The sequence below is a fragment of the Cottoperca gobio genome, chromosome 14, assembly GCF_900634415.1.
Source record: "Cottoperca gobio chromosome 14, fCotGob3.1, whole genome shotgun sequence".
Classification (NCBI taxonomy): Eukaryota; Metazoa; Chordata; class Actinopteri; order Perciformes; family Bovichtidae; genus Cottoperca; species Cottoperca gobio.
The window spans coordinates 14,796,248-14,821,063 of record NC_041368.1 but is presented as its reverse complement, the minus strand read 5'-3'; the positions used below and the strand labels follow the sequence as shown (position 1 = coordinate 14,821,063).

At 42.6% G+C, this 24,816-nt stretch overlaps 1 protein-coding gene across 1 annotated transcript in view; it reads left to right on the top strand.

Annotated features, from left to right (window-relative positions):
• The window catches only part of stard13a (StAR related lipid transfer domain containing 13a), a 39,154-nt gene extending 14,686 nt beyond the window's left edge, over positions 1 to 24,468 (top strand). The window contains 14 exon segments of the mRNA XM_029447777.1: positions 12,188 to 12,259; positions 13,376 to 13,457; positions 14,664 to 14,727; positions 15,403 to 16,730; positions 17,692 to 17,862; positions 18,339 to 18,498; positions 18,838 to 19,036; positions 19,374 to 19,411; positions 19,413 to 19,588; positions 20,134 to 20,248; positions 21,016 to 21,267; positions 21,587 to 21,804; positions 22,280 to 22,456; positions 22,548 to 24,468. Coding sequence (XP_029303637.1) covers positions 12,188 to 12,259; positions 13,376 to 13,457; positions 14,664 to 14,727; positions 15,403 to 16,730; positions 17,692 to 17,862; positions 18,339 to 18,498; positions 18,838 to 19,036; positions 19,374 to 19,411; positions 19,413 to 19,588; positions 20,134 to 20,248; positions 21,016 to 21,267; positions 21,587 to 21,804; positions 22,280 to 22,456; positions 22,548 to 22,665 — 3,170 coding nt within the window. The 3' untranslated portion in view covers positions 22,666 to 24,468.
• The last annotated feature ends 348 nt before the right edge of the window (positions 24,469 to 24,816 follow it).

Sequence of the window (24,816 nt, the reverse complement as noted above, 5' to 3'; positions counted from 1 at the left end):
GAATAACGGGTGTTGACTGAGCGCTGGTTTTAGTCAGGGAATATGCGTCCGGCTGCACCGCAATGACAAGCCAGCGAAGGTCTGCCAAGCTACAGCTGCGGCGGTCGATCAGTGAGCAGCTGCGGGACTCCACGTCCAAGGCTTGGGATCTGCTGTGGAGGAATGTCCGGGAGAGACGGCTGGCAGGTCAGAGCGCCAACATCATTGGAAGTGAAATGTGTTTTAATATGCGGGATACAGTTCATTCTCATTTTGACTGACGCAGTTCTGTCAAATAGATTAGGCTAACAGCAACATGAGTCGTGAAGTGTTACCTTAAAGCACCCCCATAGTGTTTAATAATTAAACATATATTATGTTGATTCCTGACTGCAGGGATTTGTCGTTTGCTTGTCACTGCTTGTCAATAATTTCCCCGTATTTCTATTTACTACTACAATACAACAACTTTGCTGAATAACATTGGAATGATATCGAAGACAAAAGTGTATCTCAGTCTATGTGCTCTACATAGCCCCCCGTGTTATGCCTGTAGCGTCACGCGCAGCGCGCTCCCCGATATTTTGGGAAGGTCATTGTCTAATTTAGTGCTGAAAACAGCGCAGGCATGTGCTGTGGACAGGAGTCCAGCCGGGGCTTCAGATGCCAATCGCTCAACATTTGTTGTTCTAATCTGCAGAAAGGTTTATTTTGCTTTTTGAATTTTCGAGAGCGCGAAGGAGGATTTCATATTTTGGATTTGGATTGTATACAAATCTGCACGGAGTCCCATATTCTATCCTACGCGCCAATGCACCAAGTTTGGGGGGGTCAGTCGGTTTGCTCTATATTTACAGTGGCCTGGATGCGCAGAGTTAGATGTCTCTCTCTCTCTCTCAACTGTGCGTCAGAGAGGGAGGAACGTGAGGTAAAGCGAGAGAGAGAGAGAGAGAGAGAGAGAGAGAGAGAGAGAGAGAGAGAGATAGAGGGGGAGAGAGAGAGATAGAGGGGGAGAGAGAGAGAGAGAGAGAGAGAGAGAGAGAGAGAGAGAGAGAGCTGCATCCGTCTCCTCGGTTTAATGTAATTACCGAGATGTCTGACTCTTAAGCAAATTAAAAAATGAACATTCCCACATTCACGACCCCACAAACCACCACAGGCCACGATATCGGTCAAAGTCACTGTGCGGTCAGCGGTATTGAAGTGCATAGCAGTGATAAATCATGTGTGACCAGCAATAAGCTACTCCAGCAGTGTTAAAGGCCCTTTTTTCACTGTTGCATGATGGATGACTATGATGAATATTGCTTTAGTGACGCTGGCCTTTGTACACAATTAATAAGAGAGGAATATCAGTCAAATGGAGCATCAGAGAACACCTGCTGCCCCAGTAATCCTCTTTCCCCTAATATCTCACCCCTTCATCCTGTCCTCTAGCCAAAGCTCCAAAAAACCCTCAAACCCACAGCCCCTCCTCCAGCACCCCCTCCCTCGCCCCACTGCTTAGCCCATCAGCTCACAAGGCACACAGTTCACATCTGTCTGGATCATATTTTGAGATGTTGGATTCTTAAAATGTTCACATCTGACCTCAGCGTTATGCAGGTATTCAGCAGTGCATTTCCCACTATATGAATTAGGCAGAGCGATGGCATATTGTGTAAGGAAGTCCATGTTGGGAGTTGGTCAGATGTTTTTCATTTGAAACTGTATTTGTCAGGGAACAATGAGTTTTACAATGAACTTGCTACATGAAGCATAATGTTAACAAAAATGAACATTCAGAATGAGTGGAAAATGGTGTATGAAGGAAAAATGCACATAAAACAGAACACTTATGTACATACAAATCTATATTGGATGCATTAATTTACAAATTGACACACCAGGGCTGAACTGATTGTTTTTGACATTTTGATTGTGTTCATGGTTCCATTCAATCGTGTGTGTGTGTGTGTGTGTGTGTGTGTGTGTGTGTGTGTGTGTGTGTGTGTGTGTGTGTGTGTGTGTGTGTGTGTGTGTGTGTGTTGTTAGAAAACATATTTGCAGATAAATTAAATAACACAAATCTAAATCTTTACCACTGAATCAGTTTTGCGACTGTGGAGCTGAATTATTATAAGTGCTTCCTGTGGCCCTGAATGCACTTGAAGTTCATATAATTCTGCTCACCTCGTGTGTGCTTTCATAAATAATCTCAAAGCTGTATCAACAAACTCAGGTTTCATCTTTGGTTCAAGCCTTTAGCAAAATTCAAAAGCTACATTTTCTTATGTTTCCCCCAAGGGAATTTTGTTTACCTGTATTAATAAGCAATTCTTTTTACAGCTCTAGAATATGCAAGATGCTGCCACATTTCTTTTGTATAGGATTACAATATATATATATATATATATATATATATATATATATATATATATATATATATATATATATATATATATATATATATATATATATATATTTATGTAACTTCACTTTAGTTTTAGTCACATTTCAGATAGTTCTTTTTTTTGTCTCTTATGAGCCCATGTGCAGCCTTAGATGCTCAGGAATGGGGTCTCTTGGCTGTATTTAAGTCTATAGGTTAAAGATTAAAGGTGAACAGGCTTTAACAGTCAGAGCCCTGAAGCTTGTAAATACTGACTGTGGAGCTCAGACTGGTTACATTATTCAGGTCCTTTAGATCACTTTAAACCTCCTGACGGGATTTGTATAATGAAACGTGCAGCTTTTTCCTAATTCTTCCTAGTTTGACATTGCCTTTTTTATTCTGCTTGTAGCTTTGTGTTTGGTAAACAATATCTATTGTATTGCATATATTTTTAGTGAAAACATTCACTTAAGGGCATCATATGGTAGAATGAAATATGTAGGCGTAAACACACTCTCTAAGAGCTATATGCATGTTTAATTGTGAATGGGATGAACTTGCAATTTGTATTCAGTGATATAGTTTATAGTTTATATCTTTCACTAGACGCAAAGGCTTGGATCATGAAAAATAAAGTACAAGATCACTAATTTGTTTTGGTCTTAACAACATCTGAACACTGTATCGTCACAAACTAGGGCTATTGCATTTAGATTTATTTATATTATACCTGATTTTTCAGTTTGCCTGTTTAATTTCTGTCCTGTCTTTGCCAGCTGTAAGATGAGATGGTGAGATGGATATTAAATTGCTGGCCACTTACTACAGCCCTGCCCTGTGCCAATCCATTTACACACATCTATTTAGTTCACTATCACATTACTGTGTCAGCATGCTGTGCCCAAGTGTTCTCAGTGCTCTGCATCCATCAGTGTATCAACACTGACATAAAGAGTTATTAAAGAAAAGTAAATTCATCTGTCCCAGATTACCTCAAGAGGGCAGTCTTATCAAATTGAATCACACATTATATATTTCACAACTTCAGAGTATGCACATCTCTTTACCTTTCTACTGATCAGGTGCGTGTGAGTGTGACTGCTGACCTGAAGTTGCCTTTGCTTTGCCCTACTTTTCACGTGCACCCCCATCCCTCTCTTACCCCCTGCCTATCATTTTCCTAAAATGAATTAAAATGACCCCCTATATCCTCTGTCTGACAAATCCCTAATCTGTCAAACTAGGTCAAAGTATAAGCTTCCCTCGTTCACTGCATTCCATATATTTATCCTCCAGCTTGGTTACAGTATGGCATCATTCAGTCACACATTTCAGACATTGTGTTGGATGTGTTGCTATCTAGAGGCCCACGCAGGGCATGTGGTTAAATGTCATGTGGTATGAACTTGATGATGTAGATTTAGAGAACTTTTCTCAATGGCATTACAATCCTACTCAACTTTAGTAACAATAGGTTTGCTCCTACATACATTCCTCAGCGCAGTCTCACACACCCACATGGTCCCTATTGTTCTGCCCTTTCCCATGTTACATCCGCAGTTAATCTTTGGGATAGTCCTTTTTTTCCTGGCCGCTCCCCAATCTGGTCACATCTTCCATCTCAGATATTCCCTTCACACACACACACACACACACACACACACACACACACACACACACACACACACACACACACACACACACGCACATTTGCCAGAGTCCCAAATTGTGTGTTTGGCACAACATCAGGAAGCAGGGCAGTGTTCCCTCAACTCTCATGCCATTGGCTGGTGGTCATGTGACCAAAAGGAAAGACCTTTGTGGAAGCAAGACTTTGTAAGTCTTCCTCCCATCTCAGCTGCGAAGTCAGCATGCGTGTGCAAGTGTGTGTGTGTGTGTGTGTGTGTGTGTGTGTGTGTGTGTGTGTGTGGAGAACAAGGTCTGTCATCTGCGTCAGGTGGTGTGATGAAGTCTGTGTGTTTGTTCGACTGTGGTGAGGGAGGAGGCTGGCGGGTGGGGAGCTGCTTCGGCTTCCAGTGAGGGCATGTTCGAGACAGGAATTCAGGAGTGCTCACATAACAACTCACTAGGGTGAGAAGGAGGAAGACTTGCTAGGTTAGTGAGGATTAGATTGTTACATTATGGAGGCTGTGGACAGCTGTGTGGATGACGCTGCGGGGAATGAAGAGACAACATACAACAGTCTGGACCATGTGGAAAATGCAAACAGAATAGAAACTTTTAAGGATGAGGATGCGAGAGACGATGCAGAGAGCGCTGAGGACACCATGGACAGTGATCACGTTACAGACAAAAGGAGTATGGAAATAGATGACATCATGGACAGCATGGATCAAAGTGTCAAGGGCGGCAGTAATGACAGCGAGAGTGACGGCGACAGCACCAATGAGGAAACTTATTTGGAGGCCATGACACCTGACGGGCACAACTACTACCTGAGACTGGGCAACACTCCTCAACGGCGCTCTGCCCTCCGCCTCTCTCGCATCATTGCCCGCAAGCAGCTGCTTCGGAGGCTGGCACAAGGTAGAAGTAGAGAGAGAGTTGTGGCAAAGTAATATCCCGTCAGTCAGCAAGATTAGATTTGTGACTGTGTCTGTTTGTGACTGCCTCTATAGTGTTTAAAACGTACCATTCACTATTGTGAATATCCATTTGGTTTTCTCTTCTCCTGTGGATGAAGTGAACTGGGTGCAGATTCAAACACGATGAGCTTTGATGAAGGAAGTGTCAGTTTTAAAACATGACAAGGGCCTTTGACATGTGAGATTCTGTCTTCCTCATGGAGGATTTCTTCAAGATTTGACATACTCTTCAGAAGTTTACACGACACCAAAAATGAATTCACACGACTTTTAGAAGTAACCCATCTATCTTCGGTTTCATCACGCTTTTAAATCGAGCTTTATTGACAAGAGCTTACACACTACAGTTTGGCAATACTGCCATTTCTTTCTGGTTTCAATCAGTCGAAGATATGGAGCAACCTCTCCTCCAAAGATGTCTTTCATAAATCTGAAAGAAGTCATAACAAACCCTAAAGGAGTGTAGTGTTATTGTTTTTGTCTATGTCCTCCCGACCCAACTTGGCTACTTCCTCAACTTCCTGTCATATGACTCATGTTTCCCAGGGAGTGAAGAGGACATCCCAGTGTTCAGAAAGAGGTTTTTCTTATGTCTGTTGAGTTTATTGTAGAAGAAGACACCCTCTCCTCTGTATTCTAAGGTTTTTCCACGTGCAATGTTGGTACACTTAAAAGAGATCAGATTGTGTGTTTGGTTCTTGTTCGGATTTAACATGGCACACGACTCTGGTTGTGTGTGAGCAGAAACGTGTCAGGTCTTGTGTTTAGCGTTTAGTATGTTTATCTCTTGCTGATGAATTGGTTTCTGCGAGCCAAATCTTGTATGAAGCATCTTAAAAATCTGACGTGTGAAGGAGAGAGATATGATAGCTGTGGCAGGTGAGGAATGTGGATGGAGAAGCAAGTTTATGCCTGTGCTAGTTTTAGATGATGGTGCGTCTAACTTTCAGTCCCTGCCTCTTTCACACTTTTCTCCTCTTCTACTCTCTCTCTCTCTCTCTCTCTCTCTCTCACTCACAGCACTCCACTCACTCACGCACCACGCACACTCACAGCAGCGCACGCTCTCCACTCACGCCTCACTCGCACTCAACCACGCAGAACTCGCGCGCACCCACTCGCGCGCCACGCACGCACTCACGCACTCTCGCTCACCACGAGCCTCGCACGCGCACGCACGCGCGCGCGCGCACCGCGCGCACGCAGCACTCACGCACTCATCTCGCGCAGCCCACGCCACTATCACTCACGAGCGCACCACGCTCACGCACGCCACGCAACGCACGCACGCCACGAGCCGCGCGCGGAGCCTCAGACGAGCAAATCTCTCTCTCACGACAACTCAATCACTCTCACTCACTCTCAATCCCCACTCTCTCACTCCCACTCCTCACCCACCCTCCTCTCACTCTCTCCTCACTCACTCCTCACTCACTCACTCACTCACTCTCTCTCTCACTCTATCTCTCTCACTCTTCTCACACTCTCTCACTCACTCACTCACTCACTCACTCTCTCTCTCCCACTCTCTCTCTCACACTCTCTCTCTCACTCTCACTTTCTCTCTCTCTCTCTCTCTCTCTCTCTCTCTCTCTCTCTCTCTCTCTCTCTCTCTCTCTCTCTCTCTCTCTCTCTCTTACACATACTCTTCTCAGCAGCTGCTAGAGTCTCAGACAGACTTAAATGAAAAAGAACTCCGTGACCAAATCTACATCTGAAACTTCTCAAAAGCAATAGTTTGAGTCATATCTCAAAGTGCATGTCCCCTCCTGCCATTTACATTTATATATGCAAATTACCTATATATAGATGGCATTTAAATTTAAACAGCAATAATCAATGTTTTTAATAACAATGATCAAATGACTGTCACCTGCCCAGCACCAAGCAGCAAACGGACAAAAGTTTGTGACTAGCTGGTGAAGATAGTGGAGCCTTTAGCAGATAAAAAGCCAAATATTTACACAGGAGTTGGTAGAGACAAAAACAGAGCTAAAAGTGAAGTGAATATCTCACTCCTTCATCAGGTGAATACCAAATGAATGCTTATGTTGCTCTGTGTCTGATGGACGTTTAAATACTGTAGTAAACTGTACTAACTAAGTCCGCCATATATATGTCAGTGTTGTGCTCACAGGTTGTTCCTGCTGCCCCCAAATAGCCCCCAAAAAATGTATTGCATAGTTTACAAAGAAACCCCTGATTTTTGAGTGTGCTCTGATGTTCATTATTCTCACGCAAAGAAAATCCATTCTTACTCATACTCATCAAAGCATTCAGTGAGTCTGCGTTCCTAGTGTGGAAGCATCTGCATTTGTTGTTGTTCTGGATAAATCATTTGGTCTATAAAATATCCATCCCATTTTCCAAGTCCAAGGTGATGTCTTTAAATGTATTTTTTCTGTCAGTCCAAAACTCATGAAGATTCAGCATTTTATGCCATTTATGCATGTGTACATGCATTATGTAACCATATGCTGAAGCCATTTAATAATTATTTGAGAGAAATGTAAATGCATTGCTGTGATACATTGCTTTAACACCCTCTGCTGGAAAGAAAGTGGCATAACCAAATACTCAATCACCTTCCATCTTCTCTCATCCTATCAATCCAGTTTATAAACAGTCACCATAACACTCAATATGACATATTGCATAAACCTGCACCGATTTCATGCCAGTGTTGGAGCTATTTTACATTACATTCCTGAGGGCTCGACATCATCGCAGATGAGCCATACGAGACAGGACAGACATATTCCTCTTTACCGTCCCTCCCTCCCTCCCTCCCTTCCTTCCTCCCTCTCTCCCCACTACTTTTTTTTCCTTTGTGAACTTTAAACATGAAGGGCTAAGTGCTTTAGCTTATGTGGGAATATGGCTGCTTTCCAGGCACCGTGTGTGTGTGTGTGTGTGTGTGAGTGTGTAGTCTTGTAGAAGGGCTGTGACTGCTCATTACATGTCTATACAGCCTTTACAAACTATAAGCTATCTCGTCTCTGTCCCTTATGGTTTAACTTCTTTATCAAAATGATTTTTACATTAAAATCAAACACTCTCTGTAGTTCTACTCTCTGTTGCGCCTCTATGTAACAATTATCCCAGCTGAGTCCCTCTGACATATTCAATTCAGGAACTTCCTGTTGCTGTTCTTAGCTCACATGCCGGTCTGGACGCCTGGGAAATGCGGAGCAGGAAATGATGTCATGCAAGGCACTTCAGGATCCTTGAGACCCAGCACAAGGCAGACATAACACTAAGAAAAGCCTGTCACAAAGTCAAGGTTACTGGCGTTGGATAAAAGGGAGGAAATGAAAAGTAGATGAAAGAAAGGCAAAGGCACACTTTCATCTAAAAAAGCAGTGCGGACATCGGGGTGCTTGTATTATATTATTTAACATAGCAGGCGTCCTTGTTATGCAAGGAACTACCTAACTGCCCCTTTTGTCCCACACATAGACGCCCACACACACTCATGCACATACCATCTGTCTACCTTCCCTGCTGTTGCTCTAGTGGTTTGCTGCCTGTTGTCATATATTCTCCACAGCAGGAATGCAGTGACATGACTAAAGGAAAAGCACAGTAGGCAGCTTGGATTAGCTCTGTCTGACTGTGTGCATTTGTGTGTGTTGTGGCCCACTAATAACATGTTTGTGTCCTAATTAATCTCTTGATTAAATTCTGCACAGATGAATAGGGGTGCTTTGTTCACATGCTGACAGGAGCTTTGCCACTTGGCACCTTTTGTGCACAAACACAAACCCGCGTTGCCAATTACATGCGCTGAACCACGCCGTTAAATAAATACGGGAACTAGAATGGCTTCATAACTATCGATTACTTTTGAATGCAACACGAGAAAAAAAGTCAGTGTAATTGAGGTCAATTGACTAGTAACAGGATGTGTAAGTATTCCTCCTTTATTTATCTATAGTAACTAATTTGAGGATTTCCGTTGTGTAGGCATAATGCTGCAGCAAACAGCCAGAGCTTAACATGTGTGCGGCTTTACAGCAGCATTTAATTGATTGTATTTTAGTCTTGAAAGAAGAACTCAAACTTTAGCTCTAAGATCATTAGAGGATTTTATGTGTTTGTCTAAATGATTCGGCGAAAAAACTGTTTGGAGAAATGGACAATGGTTTTTAAAACTTGCAAACTATTTCATTGGAAAGGGCTCAGTAATTTCCCAAAACATTTAGGCACTGTAGTTCAAACAGCGGTAACTTTTCAAGATTTGGTGCACGAGTGAGTATTTATGACACCAGAATGTTGTATGTGGGATTGACTCAAAAGAAACCACTGCGCCAAAATTCATTGTAAAGCAAAGCTTGTGCAACACTGTGGCTCGTTGATGTGCTTTTAATGGACAACAATAGAGGCACAGAGGAATACTCAGGAATGACCATGCTTTGGATACACAGACAACACAAGGATCAATCAATTGTTGTTGTCTTTTCATGCGATTTTTTGACAAAACAAAAACTAGACTAGACTATAACCAGAATTATCTTCTCCTGTGATGATGAATCTCCTGTTCGTGGTTTCTCTCAAAATCGCATTCAGTAAATAAGCGGCTGGTGTGGTATGTCTTCCTCCCTGTGGTTTTCCCACAGGGTCTGTCCATCTCAGCTCCCCCCTCCCACCACAGCTGTCTCATCCTTTTTGCATTCTCTGACTCACTGGGGGCAACATCTGGACTGTGCTGAACGTCTGCGCTGGTGTGTGCGCACACTCTGCATTCTCCCACACATTGTTCTGCTCTGCAGTTTTGTGCAGTAAGGCAAAAGAAAGAGGCAGAGGTCAGAGTCTCCTTGCTGGCCTGCCAGTAGGTTTTAGCTGACATGTGAAGTTAGCGTCCACCAGTCGTCCGTCTGTGACCTCGGGGGGCTGACTGATGCAAACGCCAGCTGAAATTAGCCATTTCCTCCATGGACGTGATGGGGCGACAGCAGCTCTCTGGTGATGACAAAGTCCACGTGGAGTTGGTGGCATCGTCCAGCTTCTTGTAGGAGCAAAAAGGAAGAAAGGATGAGGAAGTTTCACTGAAAGGAGCAGAGAGGTGGATGAAGGAAAGTATTTGTGTTTAGAGAAAGATCATGAGGGGATGAGACGAGGTTAAGAGCAAGAAAAGTGAAGAAAGAGGGGAAAGGAAAGAGAGACAAACATTTTATTTAAATATTTTATTAAACATGAAAACAAAGAAACATAATTTTTAAAAACATCTACATTTCTATGAAAGGTGTAAAAAGAGATTTACAGAAGAATGAACAAGAGGGAAAAAACAAGTAACTAAAACAAGAGTAAGGAGGAAAAAAGGAGCGCAGCACCAAGCAGAGAGAGCTGTAAAAATAGAGAGATATTGTATGTGGATCCTAACAAAGCAGAAAGTGCGAGAGAGGAGGTTGAGGAGAAAATTAGAGGGAAGAGAAAACCTGCATAGGGCAGGCTGGAAGAGGGAGGCAGAGTTGTAAACACAAGTTTTGGAAAGGCAGCGAGGAGGAAAGCACAGAATCGTTGCCACTTGATGGAAAGCTGGATAGCAGCGAGTGGATGTGCCATGGGATGGAGAGGAAACTGAGCAAATGAGAAAGAAATAAAAGCATGTCATCGTCCGCACCATGAGGGCTTCAAGTAAGTTTTTAGTTCTCTTACCCTACAGGCTCTTCTCTGGCTTTTCTCTGTCTCTCCGGTCTATTTTCAGAGTGTTACAAGAACAATTTTTCATGATTTACCCCCGTGTTGCTTCATATGTGATTTAGAGAGAGGGAGTTATGCTGAGAATGCTGGGAGAGAGGTGTAATTGCTGGATTGCGGTGAAAGGATCATTTCCTCTGACCGTCCTCGTCTCTGATGGGGGAGACGGAGGCTTTTTATTGCCCTGCTGAACTTTGTCCCCTGTGTTTCTGCGGTGCCGCTCCCGTTCACTGCCAGCACCTCTAAATGAGTGCACGAGTCAAGTGAGAGTGAAAGAGTGGGCTTTGGAAACAGGTTTGAGATAAAGGCAGCGACTACAGAATGATGCAGAAATAATGTCGCTGTTGGTGGTTTTTCGATGAGAGTGACATTGTTATATTCTATTTTATAACTTTGTGTGGGAGTTTATATTATTTTGAACTTTAAAACTTGTCTTGTAACCCATCCTTTATTATTTATAATTTTCATATTTTGCTTGATCTTGCTTTGAGTTTTTAGAAGATATCTTAAGCTTCCCATTCTCTATCTTGTGTGTGTGTGTGTGTGTGTGTGTGTGTGTGTGTGTGTGTGAGTACATTATATGTGTGTGTGTGTGTGTGTGTGTGTGTGTGTGTGTGTGTGTGTGTGTGTGTGAGTACATTATATCTTTACATTGCTATATTTTTCAACATTATTCTTTATTCTGGCACCAAGATCATTCAAATGTCTTTGTCAGCACAAAGCTCTGCAGAGTGGTTTAATCAGTCTCTGCTCATAAAGAAAACATACACAACACACACACACACACACACACACACACACACACACACACACACACACACACACACACACACACACACACACACACACACACACACACACACACAATAATAGCGGTGAAGTGCTACCAGTTTAGCTGTGTTTGAGCGATACATATGCTGGCGGAAAAAAGTAGTAAAAGTAAATGCCTGTAAAACGTCTCGTGGTGCTGGCAGCAGCACCTAATGGGGTGTGGTGCCATGTGTAAGGCCTGTTAAATGTATGCATTAACGGCTGAAATCTGACTGCTGGTTTATCTGAGTGGATATCATTTGAAAGTACAGGATGTACATTATAATGTTTAATTGTGTAAACTGTTTTCCTTTGTCCCTCACTGGCCCACTTCCAGCTTTTCTAATCTCATCATTCCAGTGAATCCCCAGAGGAAAAATGGATTCTGAGATGTTCCTCCAGCTAATGCTAAAAATGCTGCGATAGGGATAACGGAAAATTACAATTGTCTTTGCCTCTGAATTTATCTGCGCTTGTGTTCAGACAGCACATAATTAACCCTGAACATATAGTTGCACATATAAAACACATCAGTCCAATGAAATTCAGATGGAAATTCAATAATGTGGGGACTTTCCACCACAGAAATGTTCTGATATTATGTGTCTTCAGTTTTCTTATTATAGGGTAAAACCATAAATACCCCACAATCCATAAAATTAATACGTTGATGTGTGCACTCAACATGCCTCCACCGCTTTTTGTGTTTGCTTTACAGAGATTGAGGCTAAGGAGGCTTGTGATTGGTTGAGAGCAGCGGGATTTCCACAGTACGCCCAGCTCTATGAAGGTAACACTCACACCAACTCACACACACACCAACACACACACTCACACACACACACTCACACACACACACACACACACACACACACACACACACACACACACACACACACACACACACACACACACACACACACACAGTAGCCGAAGGCCAGCAGTCTCCTTGTTTCACACAAAGACTTCAAATTGCCCCTTTTGTTCATTCCTGCTTCTGAGTTCCTTTTTTTTTTATCACCTCTGTTTCTCTCTATTTTTCTGCCATCCCTCCATATTTGTATCTTCTTCTTCTGGGCCGCTGCGTTCTATTTCCAGGCTTCAGTTCCTGTCCAGAGGGAGGGGTCATGGGAAAGGCCTTGTTATCACTGCTGGGACTCTCACAGCTTCTCTTCTTTTTTCCACCTATCTCCAGCTTGTATCTCTTACTTCTTTTTTTTCTCTCTTTTTATTTTCATTCAGTTTTCTTTCCTCCTTCCTTACTTCCGTCTTGCTCTCTCTCCACCTCTCTGGAAAGCCTAAAGGCGGTCATTCATGTGATGATCATCAGGTCTCAAACAATTGAGGAGGCACAAACAGGAAATGGCCCCAGTAATCAAAGAAGAAGCTCTTAAAACCCAGCAGTCCTACTTCAGTAGTGCACACACACACACACACACACACACACACACACACACACACACACACACACACACACACACACACACACACACACACACACACACACATGCTTTGCTTCTCTGAGAACTGCTGTGAGCTCCAGTAATGTGGGGTTATGAATACCGGCCTTTGGGACTCTGTGGCTGCTCCCGGGCGCACATGATGCCTGCAGTCTGTAACCACACACAGACAATCACCAAAATATAAAAGGCTTGAGTCATTCTGGCATTGGTATTGTGTGGAATTCAAGTTATTTTAGGGTTTAAAAATGTTAGGGTTTGTATGGGTATGTTCTGTAAACTCCACATGCAGATGTCAGATGCTAACAGTGGCGGCAGCAGATGTGCCCTACTTCACAGACTTCATTAACGGTTAACCGGCAGACAAAACGGCCGTCTCCTGTCAGTCATTAACTAACAAAACTCAATCTCTCGTTTTCTTCTTACTTTCTGACTCCTTCTTACAGATTCCCAGTTTCCAATTGACATTTCCTCAGTGAAAAGGGACCACGACTTTTTGGACCGTGATCTGGTGGAACCTCTATGTCGGTAAGGAAACTTGCACAAACACACATGTTTGTACTGCAAACCTCACTCTCTGGACATTTAACACCAGTAAAATCACAGATTCCTTTTCCCGTCCTCCTGGTTCTGCACTTGTCCCTGCGGCCTGGTGATACCCGCTAATAATTAGATATCTGACCCCGACCCCTAATGAACTCCCCGTCCCTGTCTCGTGCTCAGACACCCAAGGCTTTGATCTGGTCACCTCCCCTCCCCTCTGCCACGCTCTGATCTCCCATTCAAAGAGCAGAGACCCTCAGGGGGCAAAACAGGAGGGGGTTGAGGGGTGAGGGTAATGTGGAAGGGGTGAGGGGATGCCAGTATATTCTACCAGATGGCTTTCAGTGTGTTTTAAGTCCCTCTGCACACCTCCTATGATCTTGTTTCACATCTCCCATTGCCCCTTCTTATTGAAGTTTTCCCAGATCTCACCAGCATACCCCCTTATCTTTTCCACCTTTTTTCCATTCACCCTCGCCTCTCTAACGTCTACGGTAGAGGAGGGTGTGGTAATTATAGCGTTTGTGATTCCTAAAAGCTACATTGTGAGAGACAATACACATCGGAGCCCCTGAGAACCGTCTCAGAAGCTGTAAAACACACTCGTAATAAGCTCTCTCTTCTTCATGCATCACTCTTTACATTGTTTTGTTTTTTCAGAACGGTTTAAATGTAAGATTACAAACATGGTGTATGAAGCATAACATTTTAAAGACAATTGATATGTTAACTTGCTGTTTCCTATTGGTATTCTTTCTACTGGTAGTTTATATGTAGCAGCCAACAATCCCTTGTTTAAATCAGAGGACAGAGAAAGTAAACAGTGAACAAAAGAGGATTTCTCAGTGCGCTTTTAGAGGCTGAAATCTTTCAAATGACAGAGGTCACAAGCCCCAAAACATGTTTTTAATGATCCTATCTTGAAAGGCACCAACACAGACACCAGCCTCCTAACCAGCCGCTGTTCACGTCCCTTGAGTTGCAGAAGGGGGGGGGGAGTGGGTGGGAAGGATGGGTGCAGACTGCACAGAGGGAAAGAGAGAGCGTAATGTGAAGGAGTCAATAAACATCAGAAAGAAAGGGAAGACATTGGCAATGAGGAGTTAGACATAAGAGAGTGAAAATGAAAGACAGTTCAGAAACAAACAAATAAAACAGCACGTTTAACTGACTGTTTGTTTTTTCTTGCAGACGTCTAAATACTTTGAACAAGTGTGCCTCCATGAAACTGGATGTCAGCCACCCCAAAAAGAAAGTAAGACAAATTCTTTTAACTGTATCATCATCTTCACAAACTCTTGTTGCTTTGTCAGCTGCAGTGAATAGACACTCCACATTTCATTGTGGAGGATTTTATAGTTAGAATTTTGTTCATAGAATCTGTGTTTAGCTGGTCAGCGTACATCTGAACATGTCATGTCATGTTCCTCAGAGGAGATTCACCATTTGATGTTAGTGTTCACACTTAACTCTAATGTGTTTGCATTTGACCACTTGATTTAAGGTTGGCCGAAAATTCTCTCATTCAAACTGGATCGATGAAAAGAGTAACTCACTCCATGGCAAATGTTTCCCCAATCATGGATATGTACCGTATAGGACACTTTAATGGTATTTGCGACGGATGAAATCCAGTGTCAACCAATGCCAACATTTCAGTTCACAAGTAGTGCTGATGATGAAGGATAGATCTCCAAATCTGTCCAATAAAAGAAACCATCATTCCATGTGACACTGTGTCTACAGCTCTTGCTTTATTTGTAGTAAATCCTAAATGGTCTAATAAAACAGTCAATTGGGACTGTTCTTTGGTTGACACCAAAGGAACTATATGTGTGAGCACAACAGGGAGTCTTAATCCTATACTAACTCTTATTTAGGGCTTTGTGTTGCAATTTCTTGCCCCTGTAATACCTTTATCGTTACATAGGGTGAAGACTCTGATGAAGATGACCCGTTGGCTATCAGTAAAAGGTGGACGTTCGAGTGGAGCAGCCGACGTTGGTCTCGCATGCATGACTTCTTGTTGGACACCGCCAATGAAAGCAGCCCGACAGATCAGGGGGAGGGTCTGCTGCACAGCACAGTGAGCAGTGAGAGTGTGCTGACAGACCTGAGCGAGCAGGAGATCACAGAAATCTCCTCCCTGCATAGTGAGGACTCCGCCTCCGCCATGCCTGACTCTTTATCGATGGCATCTCTCTCCGCTTCCTACCAACCACCCAGGGATCTTTCACACTACAACTCCCTGCCAATCAAGAGCAGCCGCCATGGGCAAGGAGGGCGGAGCAAAGCCAAAGAGTTTTTGCGTCGCATGGAACTAATGCGCACTTGGGGGCCGTCGACGAAGCGGAAAAGCTCAAATCGCAGGCCACCACTGGTCATCAGTGGGCCGGTGTTACATGGCGAAGAGCCACATGCACTGCAGATGCTCCAGTGTACTCCCATCAGCCAACTAGAACACAGCCCTGAACACAGCCACCAAACTGATGGTGACACTTCCCATTTCTCCCTTACCAATGATTGTAAAGACCAATCGACTGTGAGTGTGAGCCCCAGCAGTGAGACAGTGGCGCTCAGTGTAAAGGAGCCTGTATGTAGAAAACACCGCAATGCGAGCAAGAGAAGCAGCATGTATCTGGAGGATATGGAGCTACCTTCTCAAGGTAAGAGGACTGAAGGTCAGAATCTGTTTGGCAGAAACCAGTTCCACTCATATGAAAACCTCCTTGTTCACATCCCCAAAGACCATAAACCAGGCACCTTTCCAAAAGCTCTATCCATAGAGAGCCTGGCACCTTCCCCTGGTGACAGGAACAATGGCCCCCAGACAAGGGCCCAAACTTCTCCACTCAGCAATGGCCTTGGTGAGCCCTGGTGTGGTAAACTTCTGTCCAAGCCCCCCTGTCCTGGAGCTCCACGGGGCAGCAGGGTGAGTGTTTATGACAACGTCCCGGGCTCCCACCTTTACGCCAGCACAGGAGACCTGCTGGACTTAGAGAAAGAGGACAATCTGTTCCCTCACCTAGATGACATCATCCAGCATGTGAGCGGTTTGCAGCAAATAGTGGACCACTGGAGCCGCAGTGTGCTGCCTGAGGATGAGGCAGGGGAGGGGGAAGGGGAGGAGGAAGGGGAAGGCAGGACCACTCCGAGTGAGGGCGAGAGAGATGGGGTCTCCTTGAACGACACTGATTCGACAGGAACCAGCCGGGAGAGGCGGGACTCTGGAGTCGGGGCCTCCCTGACGAGACCACGGTGAGTACCCGTTCAGGAATTATGATAACATTGTACTCTCCAAAGTAATTACTGAGATCTTGGAACACGACAACATCGCGACAACAAAGTCCAACGTGGCAAGAAACGAGCAGTCACACAGTCGGGCCGGTGGCAAACAGTTTAGCCCGATCATCTAAACCACTTTATCTGGATGTGAAACCAAAAGTAACAACTCCCAAAAATATGAATAGTAATCCTTTATTGCACAGGAAAACTGTGGTGCAGTAAGTCTAAGGTCTTTAAACTATGATGGATGTTAATGATGAACAGTTTGGCTCTCCTGGAGTGTGTTAAAAAAACAAACAGTATGATCGTTTAACTTTATAGCAATGTTTCTCCATTCCCGGATCTCAGAAATGATCGTGTTGGAGTACAATGTTATCAGGTTCAGGTTATTTTATTTGTACCTATACTGTAGGTAGATTTGGTTTGTAGTGAAAAGACAAGGTATCCATCGTCACACACAATATTTAAACAACACAGACGATTGACAAACATGATAAAAGTACTCCAGATACTGCAACTCAAGATTTGACCTTGAAGACTGGTTGCTGAATCCTTAATGAAGATTATGACTTTTTAATATTGTTACACAGATGTTTCGGGAAAGAGACCCTTCTTCAGCGTATATTCTGGTAATTTTCACAATAAGTGTGTACATACAAATGAAATCCCCTCATTCATCCCATTGGGAATGAGGGTATCTGGGAAGCGTATCTCTTACACCTACCTTTGGAGAAGGATTCAGTCCCTAGAAAGATAATTAAGTGAGAGTGATGTGTATATTCCTCTACACTCAGACCCCATCTAGTCTGTCTTTTTTCATTATTATAGATAGGAAATATGGCGTAATTGTCCTTTACATTGACCTGGTAAGGTCTTTACATTGAGTGAATCACTCTGTCTCTCATTCTTCACTGGTATTGTCTCCCCCTCTCAGTCTACGATGGCCAAGTTTCAGAACCTCTGATCATCTCAACCAGCCAGCATCTTCACTGCAGATCAGTAACCAATCAGCGGGCCAGCTCAGCCTGCTGCAGAAGTTCTCTTTGCTCCGCCTCACCGCCATCATGGAGAAATACTCAATGTCCAATAAACACGGCTGGACGTGGTGAGTATACACTCTGCCACATACATATGTCCATATTTTCCTCTCCTGTTCTCTACAATATGGCTTTTATGGAAGATATGCTCTGTAATTTGCAATGGCCTCTGTTATTGTTAGTGCTTCCTTCAAATTCTCGTCATCAGAGCTGAAACAGCAACAGCAACACCTTCACATAAAACATAACATGTACTTTATCCACTGATACTGGCTGTTACAATGTGTTCCTGCATAATTAAAGGTGCCAGTGTTGGTCAAAAACCGGCTTTAGATTCTCAGCCGTACACCCGAGGCCAACAGTCGCCATGACCTGCAAACACAAGCACATCCTTGTGTTGTTAACGATCACTCCTGTTTGTTTTTATTATCCCCAAAAGGGAAATTCTGTTGACAAGCATATACATAAAGAGAAAGATAATTAAAGCATAGGCCGCTCTTTCTCCAACACACTTCACTAATTGATTTCTGTCTATCGCTTCCAGGTCTGTGCCCAAGTTTATGAAGCGCATGAAGGTGCCAGACTACAAAGAGAAGAGTGTGTTTGGTGTTCCCCTCATCATCCATGTCCAGCGCTGTGGTTTTCCGCTCCCTCTGTGTTTACAGCAGGCCCTCAGCCACCTCCGAACACACTGTCTGGACCAGGTTAGACAGGAAAACAACATTTACAAGAGTCTGTACATTTCCTCTCCCCATAGTCCTAATCAGGGGTTGAACGTAACTAAGTACAGGTACTGTACTTGAGTAATTCCATGTTATGATACTGTCCAAAGCTTCTTCTACTTCACTACATTTCAGAAGGAGATTTTGCATGTATTACTCCACTACATTATCTGACACTTTACATTAAATGAAACGTATGATGAGCATATAAAATACAATGCATTAAACCTGTAGTTTCCAACATTTTTGGCTTGTGACCCGACTGCTAGTGGTTTTTTGCCATCTTCCTCGATTCTGACTCTTCTTTCTTTCCCGTCTCAGGTGGGATTGTTCCGCAAATCTGGCGTGAAGTCTCGTATTCAGGCTCTGAGGCAACAATGTGAGCTGTCCCCTGACTCTGTGAGCTACGAGGACCAGTCAGCTTACGACGTGGCCGACATGGTCAAACAGTTCTTCAGAGACTTGCCAGAGCCTCTGCTAACAAGCAAGCTGGGGGACACCTTCCTGCATATTTACCAGTGTAAGTCGCCACGGAGCTTCAGTATGAATGCTGTGATGTGTTGTTGTAGCTGAAGTCATCTGAGGAGGTGACTGTAAAAGGTTTTAATTGTTTAGCTTGACCTTAGTTAAATAAAAATTCATTCAGCAATCAGAATGTCATCTGTTTGAAATGATCATTTTCTTTTAATTTTTATTATTATCATTAATATCAAATATCAAATTCTGGATACCATTATGACCAATATGACATAAACAGTGTTTGATATACAAATCAAAGAAGAATAGATGTTTGTAATTGTGACTTATTCTTTCATCCATCATTCCTCTTCACTTCCTCTTTTATTTATTTTATTTAGATGTCCCAAAGGAGCAGAGGTTGCAGGCCGTCAGAGCAGGCCATTTTGCTAATGCCAGATGAAAACAGGGAGGTGCTGCAGACGTTGCTCCACTTCCTGCGTGATGTCACTTCCCTGGTGGAGGAGAACCAGATGACGCCGATGAACCTGGCTGTTTGTCTGGGACCTTCGCTCTTCCACCTTAGCATACTGAAGAACGAGACGCTGTCACCAAGGTGCATTCACCATGAACACACTGATACTGAATATATAATTATTATGGGGTTGACCCCGCAACACCAACCTGCAATAACCTTATTAATGAAGCCCTGTATGTGATTAATTTGGGAAAAACAGTTTGGCTGTGTAAAATAAATTACATCATGGGTTCTGAGATAATATTATATCCTGATTATATAGTTTTATTTTAATTTTTAATTTAATTTAAAGTATTTTTTAATTTTGATATATTATATATTACAATATTATATATTTTATTTTATATTATATTATATTACAATGTAAATAAATATAATTGTTATTAAGAACAAATGAAACAGCTCTTAATACTGCTATCATTATTATCCTGGTTATTTCCCTCCACCATGACAAAATGTCTTGTATAGTTGGTTGCTGTCCACATCAGGAAGCTTTGAAAAGGCTTTATATACGTAAAAGAACTCCTTATAATAACTTGCTGTGCCTCAACAAGTGCATTATTCTGTCCCTCTATGTGAATGCTCACATGATTTTTTTTTCTGTATAATTTCTATATCTCAAGGTCAATCCAGAGGAAGTACACCACAGGCCGCCCCGATCAGAAAGACCTGAATGAGAACCTGGCAGCCACCCAGGGCCTGTCACACATGATCACTGAGAGCCAGCGTCTCTTTCAGGTCAGGATTTACACAAAGCAGTGTTTGATTGCTTAGATGTTATCCATATATGAAAGGTTAACTGCTACTTTTAGGATTGTTAGCATGAGAGCAAAATATGATAAATGACTGACAGAAGTTGGGCAATTCATTGTGTTGTCTACGAAATAATGCATGGCCGCGACATAATGAGTGACATTACCAGACAAAAATAACTTTGTGACGCAGAGTGAGGTTTTCCCCTGCCGAGTTGTTATCATCCAAGGCCTCGGAATAATTGTGTTTTAATAATCTCATTTCTAAAACTGTATAACGTCATTACCTTGAGGCTCAGTGTGCACAGTATGTACTGCTGCTGTCAGTGAAAACCTTTTCAGGGACTAAGAAAAACAAACTTGATCACTATGCATTTTCCAGTTTAATGTGGTTTTAAGGATTTTCATAAGAGAGAACGAATGTTCTTAACCCGCAGAGGATAGTGGCATTCTTCCAAAACATAACGTTTCTTGTAGGATAATGATACTTGAAAGGCAGAGGACATTTGATATTAAACTTTAAACACTTCTGTACAGAAAATACTGAGCAGTAGCTGTTATGACATGTTTTTAAATCTCAGTACATATTCTATTGCTCCAATGTCAGAGTTTATTTTCTGCTTTAGACATGGTAGTACTTGGTAGTACTTGGTAGTACTTAGTAGTACTGTACTTGGTAGTACTTGGTAGTACTTGGGCCTGAGCTGATGTGGAGTGATGTGATGTGATGCACGTCCTCCGGCTTTTCCCCAGATCCCAGAGGAGATGGTGACCCAGTCTCGCAACTCCTACATGGAGGCTGAGCTGATGGTGCCCCCGCTGGACGAACTGTGCAAGGCTCACGAGGAGGAAGTGGATGAGGACGAGGAAGAGGAAGATGAGGAGGGGTCCTATCATGCACACCTAGAAAAGCTGGTCCAGAACGTGCTGGAAGAGGCCAAAGATAAGAGCAAAGGCTGGGTGTCTCGCTCGACTAGTGACAATACAGAACTGGCATATAAAAAGGTATGTAGTCTTTGAATTCCTCAAATATCATAACATTTTTAAAAGGTGGACGAGAGAAAGAAAGGATAACAGGGAATTTCAGCATCTTCATGAATGCATTTTGAAATGATTATACTACATATTTAGCACATACTTTGTATTACATGGTCATTCAGTTCAGTTAGCTTCCCCACAGGAAGCACACCTCAAGTGCAAACCTCTTGTTTAACTCCAGAGGTTTAGTGAAACAAAAAGGGAAATTATTTTTTTATATCAAATAAGATATAAATCTGTTTTGTACACCGTCACAATAAACACTTGTGACGTGTTTGTGTGTAAGGTGGGAGATGGTAACCCTCTGAGGCGATGGCGAGTGAGTGTTGAGGTGTCTGCAACTCCCAGTGAGGTGCTGCAGCGGCTGTTGAGAGAGCGCCCCCTGTGGCAGACTGAACTACAGCAGGAGAAGATTCTGGAGACACTGGATAAACACACAGATGTGTACCAGTACTCCTGCCACAACATGGCCCCTGTACCCAGCTGTGACTATGTGGTACTAAGGTCAGGATTACAGAATTTAAATGTTTGCATGCTTTTTTGTGATTTTGTTATCTATATACCAACAGATATATAAACATGTGATTTTAAGACTATTACTATTCAAAACAACCTTCTCAAATATTCCCTAAAATGCAAAAATCTAAATCTAAATGATCATACTGTAGAGCTGCAGCCAAACGTGATGGTCTCAGCTTCTCAAATGGGGGAATTTGCTGCTTTACTTTGTCTTGCATGATAGTAAATTAGATTTTTCAATTTATTTTGACAAAACAAGACATTTGATCAGATGTGACGGTCATGTTAAATTGTTTTCTCATGTTTTATAGACCAACAATTTATTGATTAATCAATAAAGTAATCAGCTGATTAGTCAACAATGAAAATATTTACAATCCCAATCAATATCTCACATTCCCACATTAAACGTGTGACTGAACTCACCACTTTTCTCTGTTTTGTCTCTCCGCCCCCTCAGATCATGGCGTACAGACCTGTGTAAAGGCTTCTGTGCGCTGGTGTGTGTGTCCGTCGAACATGATGACAGCCCACGCATGGGAGCAGTGAGGGGGGTGGTGCTGGAGTCCCAGTACCTCCTTGAACCCTGTGGGACTGGGAGGACCAGGCTCACACATATCTCCAGAGTGGACCTCAGGTGTGGGCGGACTTCAAGTGCTCTCATATTAAAGTTTTTAATAATAAACATTGCAATCATTAATGTGCTTTATTTGCTATTTTTGTCTCAGGGGAAGATCTCCAGAATGGTACAACAAAGCATTTGGTCACCTGTGTGTTAATGAGGCCCAGAGGATCCGCTCCTCGTTTCAACCGCCAGACCAGACGAGCACTGAGGCCAAGATCTGAACCCAAAGCTTTATCGTGGGTCACACTGCCAGAGCAGTTAGGCCTGAGAGCCAGCGACCCAGGAGGGGAATCATCCAGGCGGTGGACTTGAGCGTTTTTTCACGCTGCCGAGCCACACTGAACGTTACTGTACCATACTGTACTGAGTTACAGTCATTCACACACAGAAAAGGGAGTATTTTTGTGATGTATTACAGTAATTCTGCAGAGCAACATATCGCTACTTATTTATCTTATAAATAATGATTTTTTTTTAATGCCATGTTTTGCCCCACGGAGGAAACTTTGGTTTCCAATTCCAAATGTGAAATAGCCCATTTGATTTTCTTTGAATAGCCATTGATTTTTTGTATAATTAGCTCATAACCATTTTCATTATCGGGGGAATGAGATTGTGACAGTTAGTATTTTCAGTATTTATTGTTCTGGGAGATTCTTCCAAATCCTCATTTACTAATCAAATGTCTTGCACAAAAATAAAAAAAGACCTAATAAAACAGCCAGCACCAAAAGGCATGATCATGAGATGGTTTAATTTGATATCGCTATAACTGATTTTATGGTGTGCTAAAATGGCATAAAAGTTACTCACACTTAAAGTAGAATACTCATATTTGTATTGATTACTATCTCCATCTCTTTAAAATACCACATAGCCTGCCAGTAGAATATACCGTACATGACTCATTTGATTAAAACTGTTCAGACCATCTTTAATTCTCAGATGTATTATTGAATAGACCTGAAAAAGCAGGACGCATTCAACCCTGATCTGTTTTTATCACAGTCAATCAAACAAAATCACTTACATATGCACATTTATAACACGCACTTGATTATGATCGAGCCTTCCACAGATAAAGATGCATAAATCCCTGTCTTTAGGAATGACCAGGACCAGTACAATATGGTTACATGTCAGCATTACGTTGTGAAAAGTGCACTCGTTCAGGAAAAACAAGCACACGAGGGATCCGGATCACAGAGAGGGCAAATATTCATCGGGTTCATCAATCGTGCTGTTATGGAAACATTGTGTTGAAAATCACTGTTGATTTAGTTCTGTCACTATTTTCAGTGTTAATCTTATATAAATGTTATTTTAAAGTTATTATTGTCATTATATCCATGTACATTGTATCACTTTTTGTTTTGCTGTCATGTTATATACAATGTCTAAGACATTTGATCATTTCACTGCTTCTGGGAAGCATGTTTGAAATTGTGTGTGTGTGTGTGTGTGTGCGTGTGTGTGTGTGTGTGTGTATGCATGAATGTGCCTGTGTATCTGCATTTTAGGTATACGATACAGCCTGTATTGTAAATATATATGACGCTTTCTGTGACACAGATTAAACATCGTAGCTTTTCAGGGTCTTCCTATCATATTGATATGCTGAAATGTGAACTTTTCACATACAATCCTACTAAGCAATAGCAGACTGAAGCTTGCTCGGCCATGGCACTGCCTTGGCTTTTTGTTTTGTTATTAGCTGTAGGCGTTGCTATAGTGTTGCTATGATACAATATCTCTACAGTGCCACCAAAATCCTGCGTGGATGCTGTTTGCAGGGGAACAGTGTGGCATGTGTATTTGTGTGTTTGTGTAAATATGTGTGTATGAGAGAGACAAAAAGACAAATGTTGAGTGAGTGACTTTGACGTGAGCCCTCGGCTGTGTGGGAAGAGGCTCCAAACCTAGCCGAGTAGCTGAGACCAGGGTGATTTATGCTCGGTTATTTCTGAACACGACCATTGTTTCTGAACAAAGAGAATTAAAAAAATCTAAGAATTCAACAGAAACATTGTCTTCTGTGGAAATGTTCTACAGTCTCTGATATTAACAGTAAATACATGTATATCACACATAATATTTCTTCCTTGTTATGTGCTCTTTGGTCCATTGAGTGGTGCTGTTGCCCTACTGGAGTCTGAAGGTCATGAATGAATCTGGATAGTATGCCATGGAAAATGTTTTTTAAGATGACTTGAGTGTATGAAGAGTCATCAGGGGGTTCTCCCTCTGGATATTTCCCCTGTTCTCCCTCTGTGTCCTTTCAATGGATGGATGTCAGAAACTAAACCTCTACAGATCGGATCAATACTCAATCACATTTACCTACTTAGCATCATACCATCGTGTCAGATGGG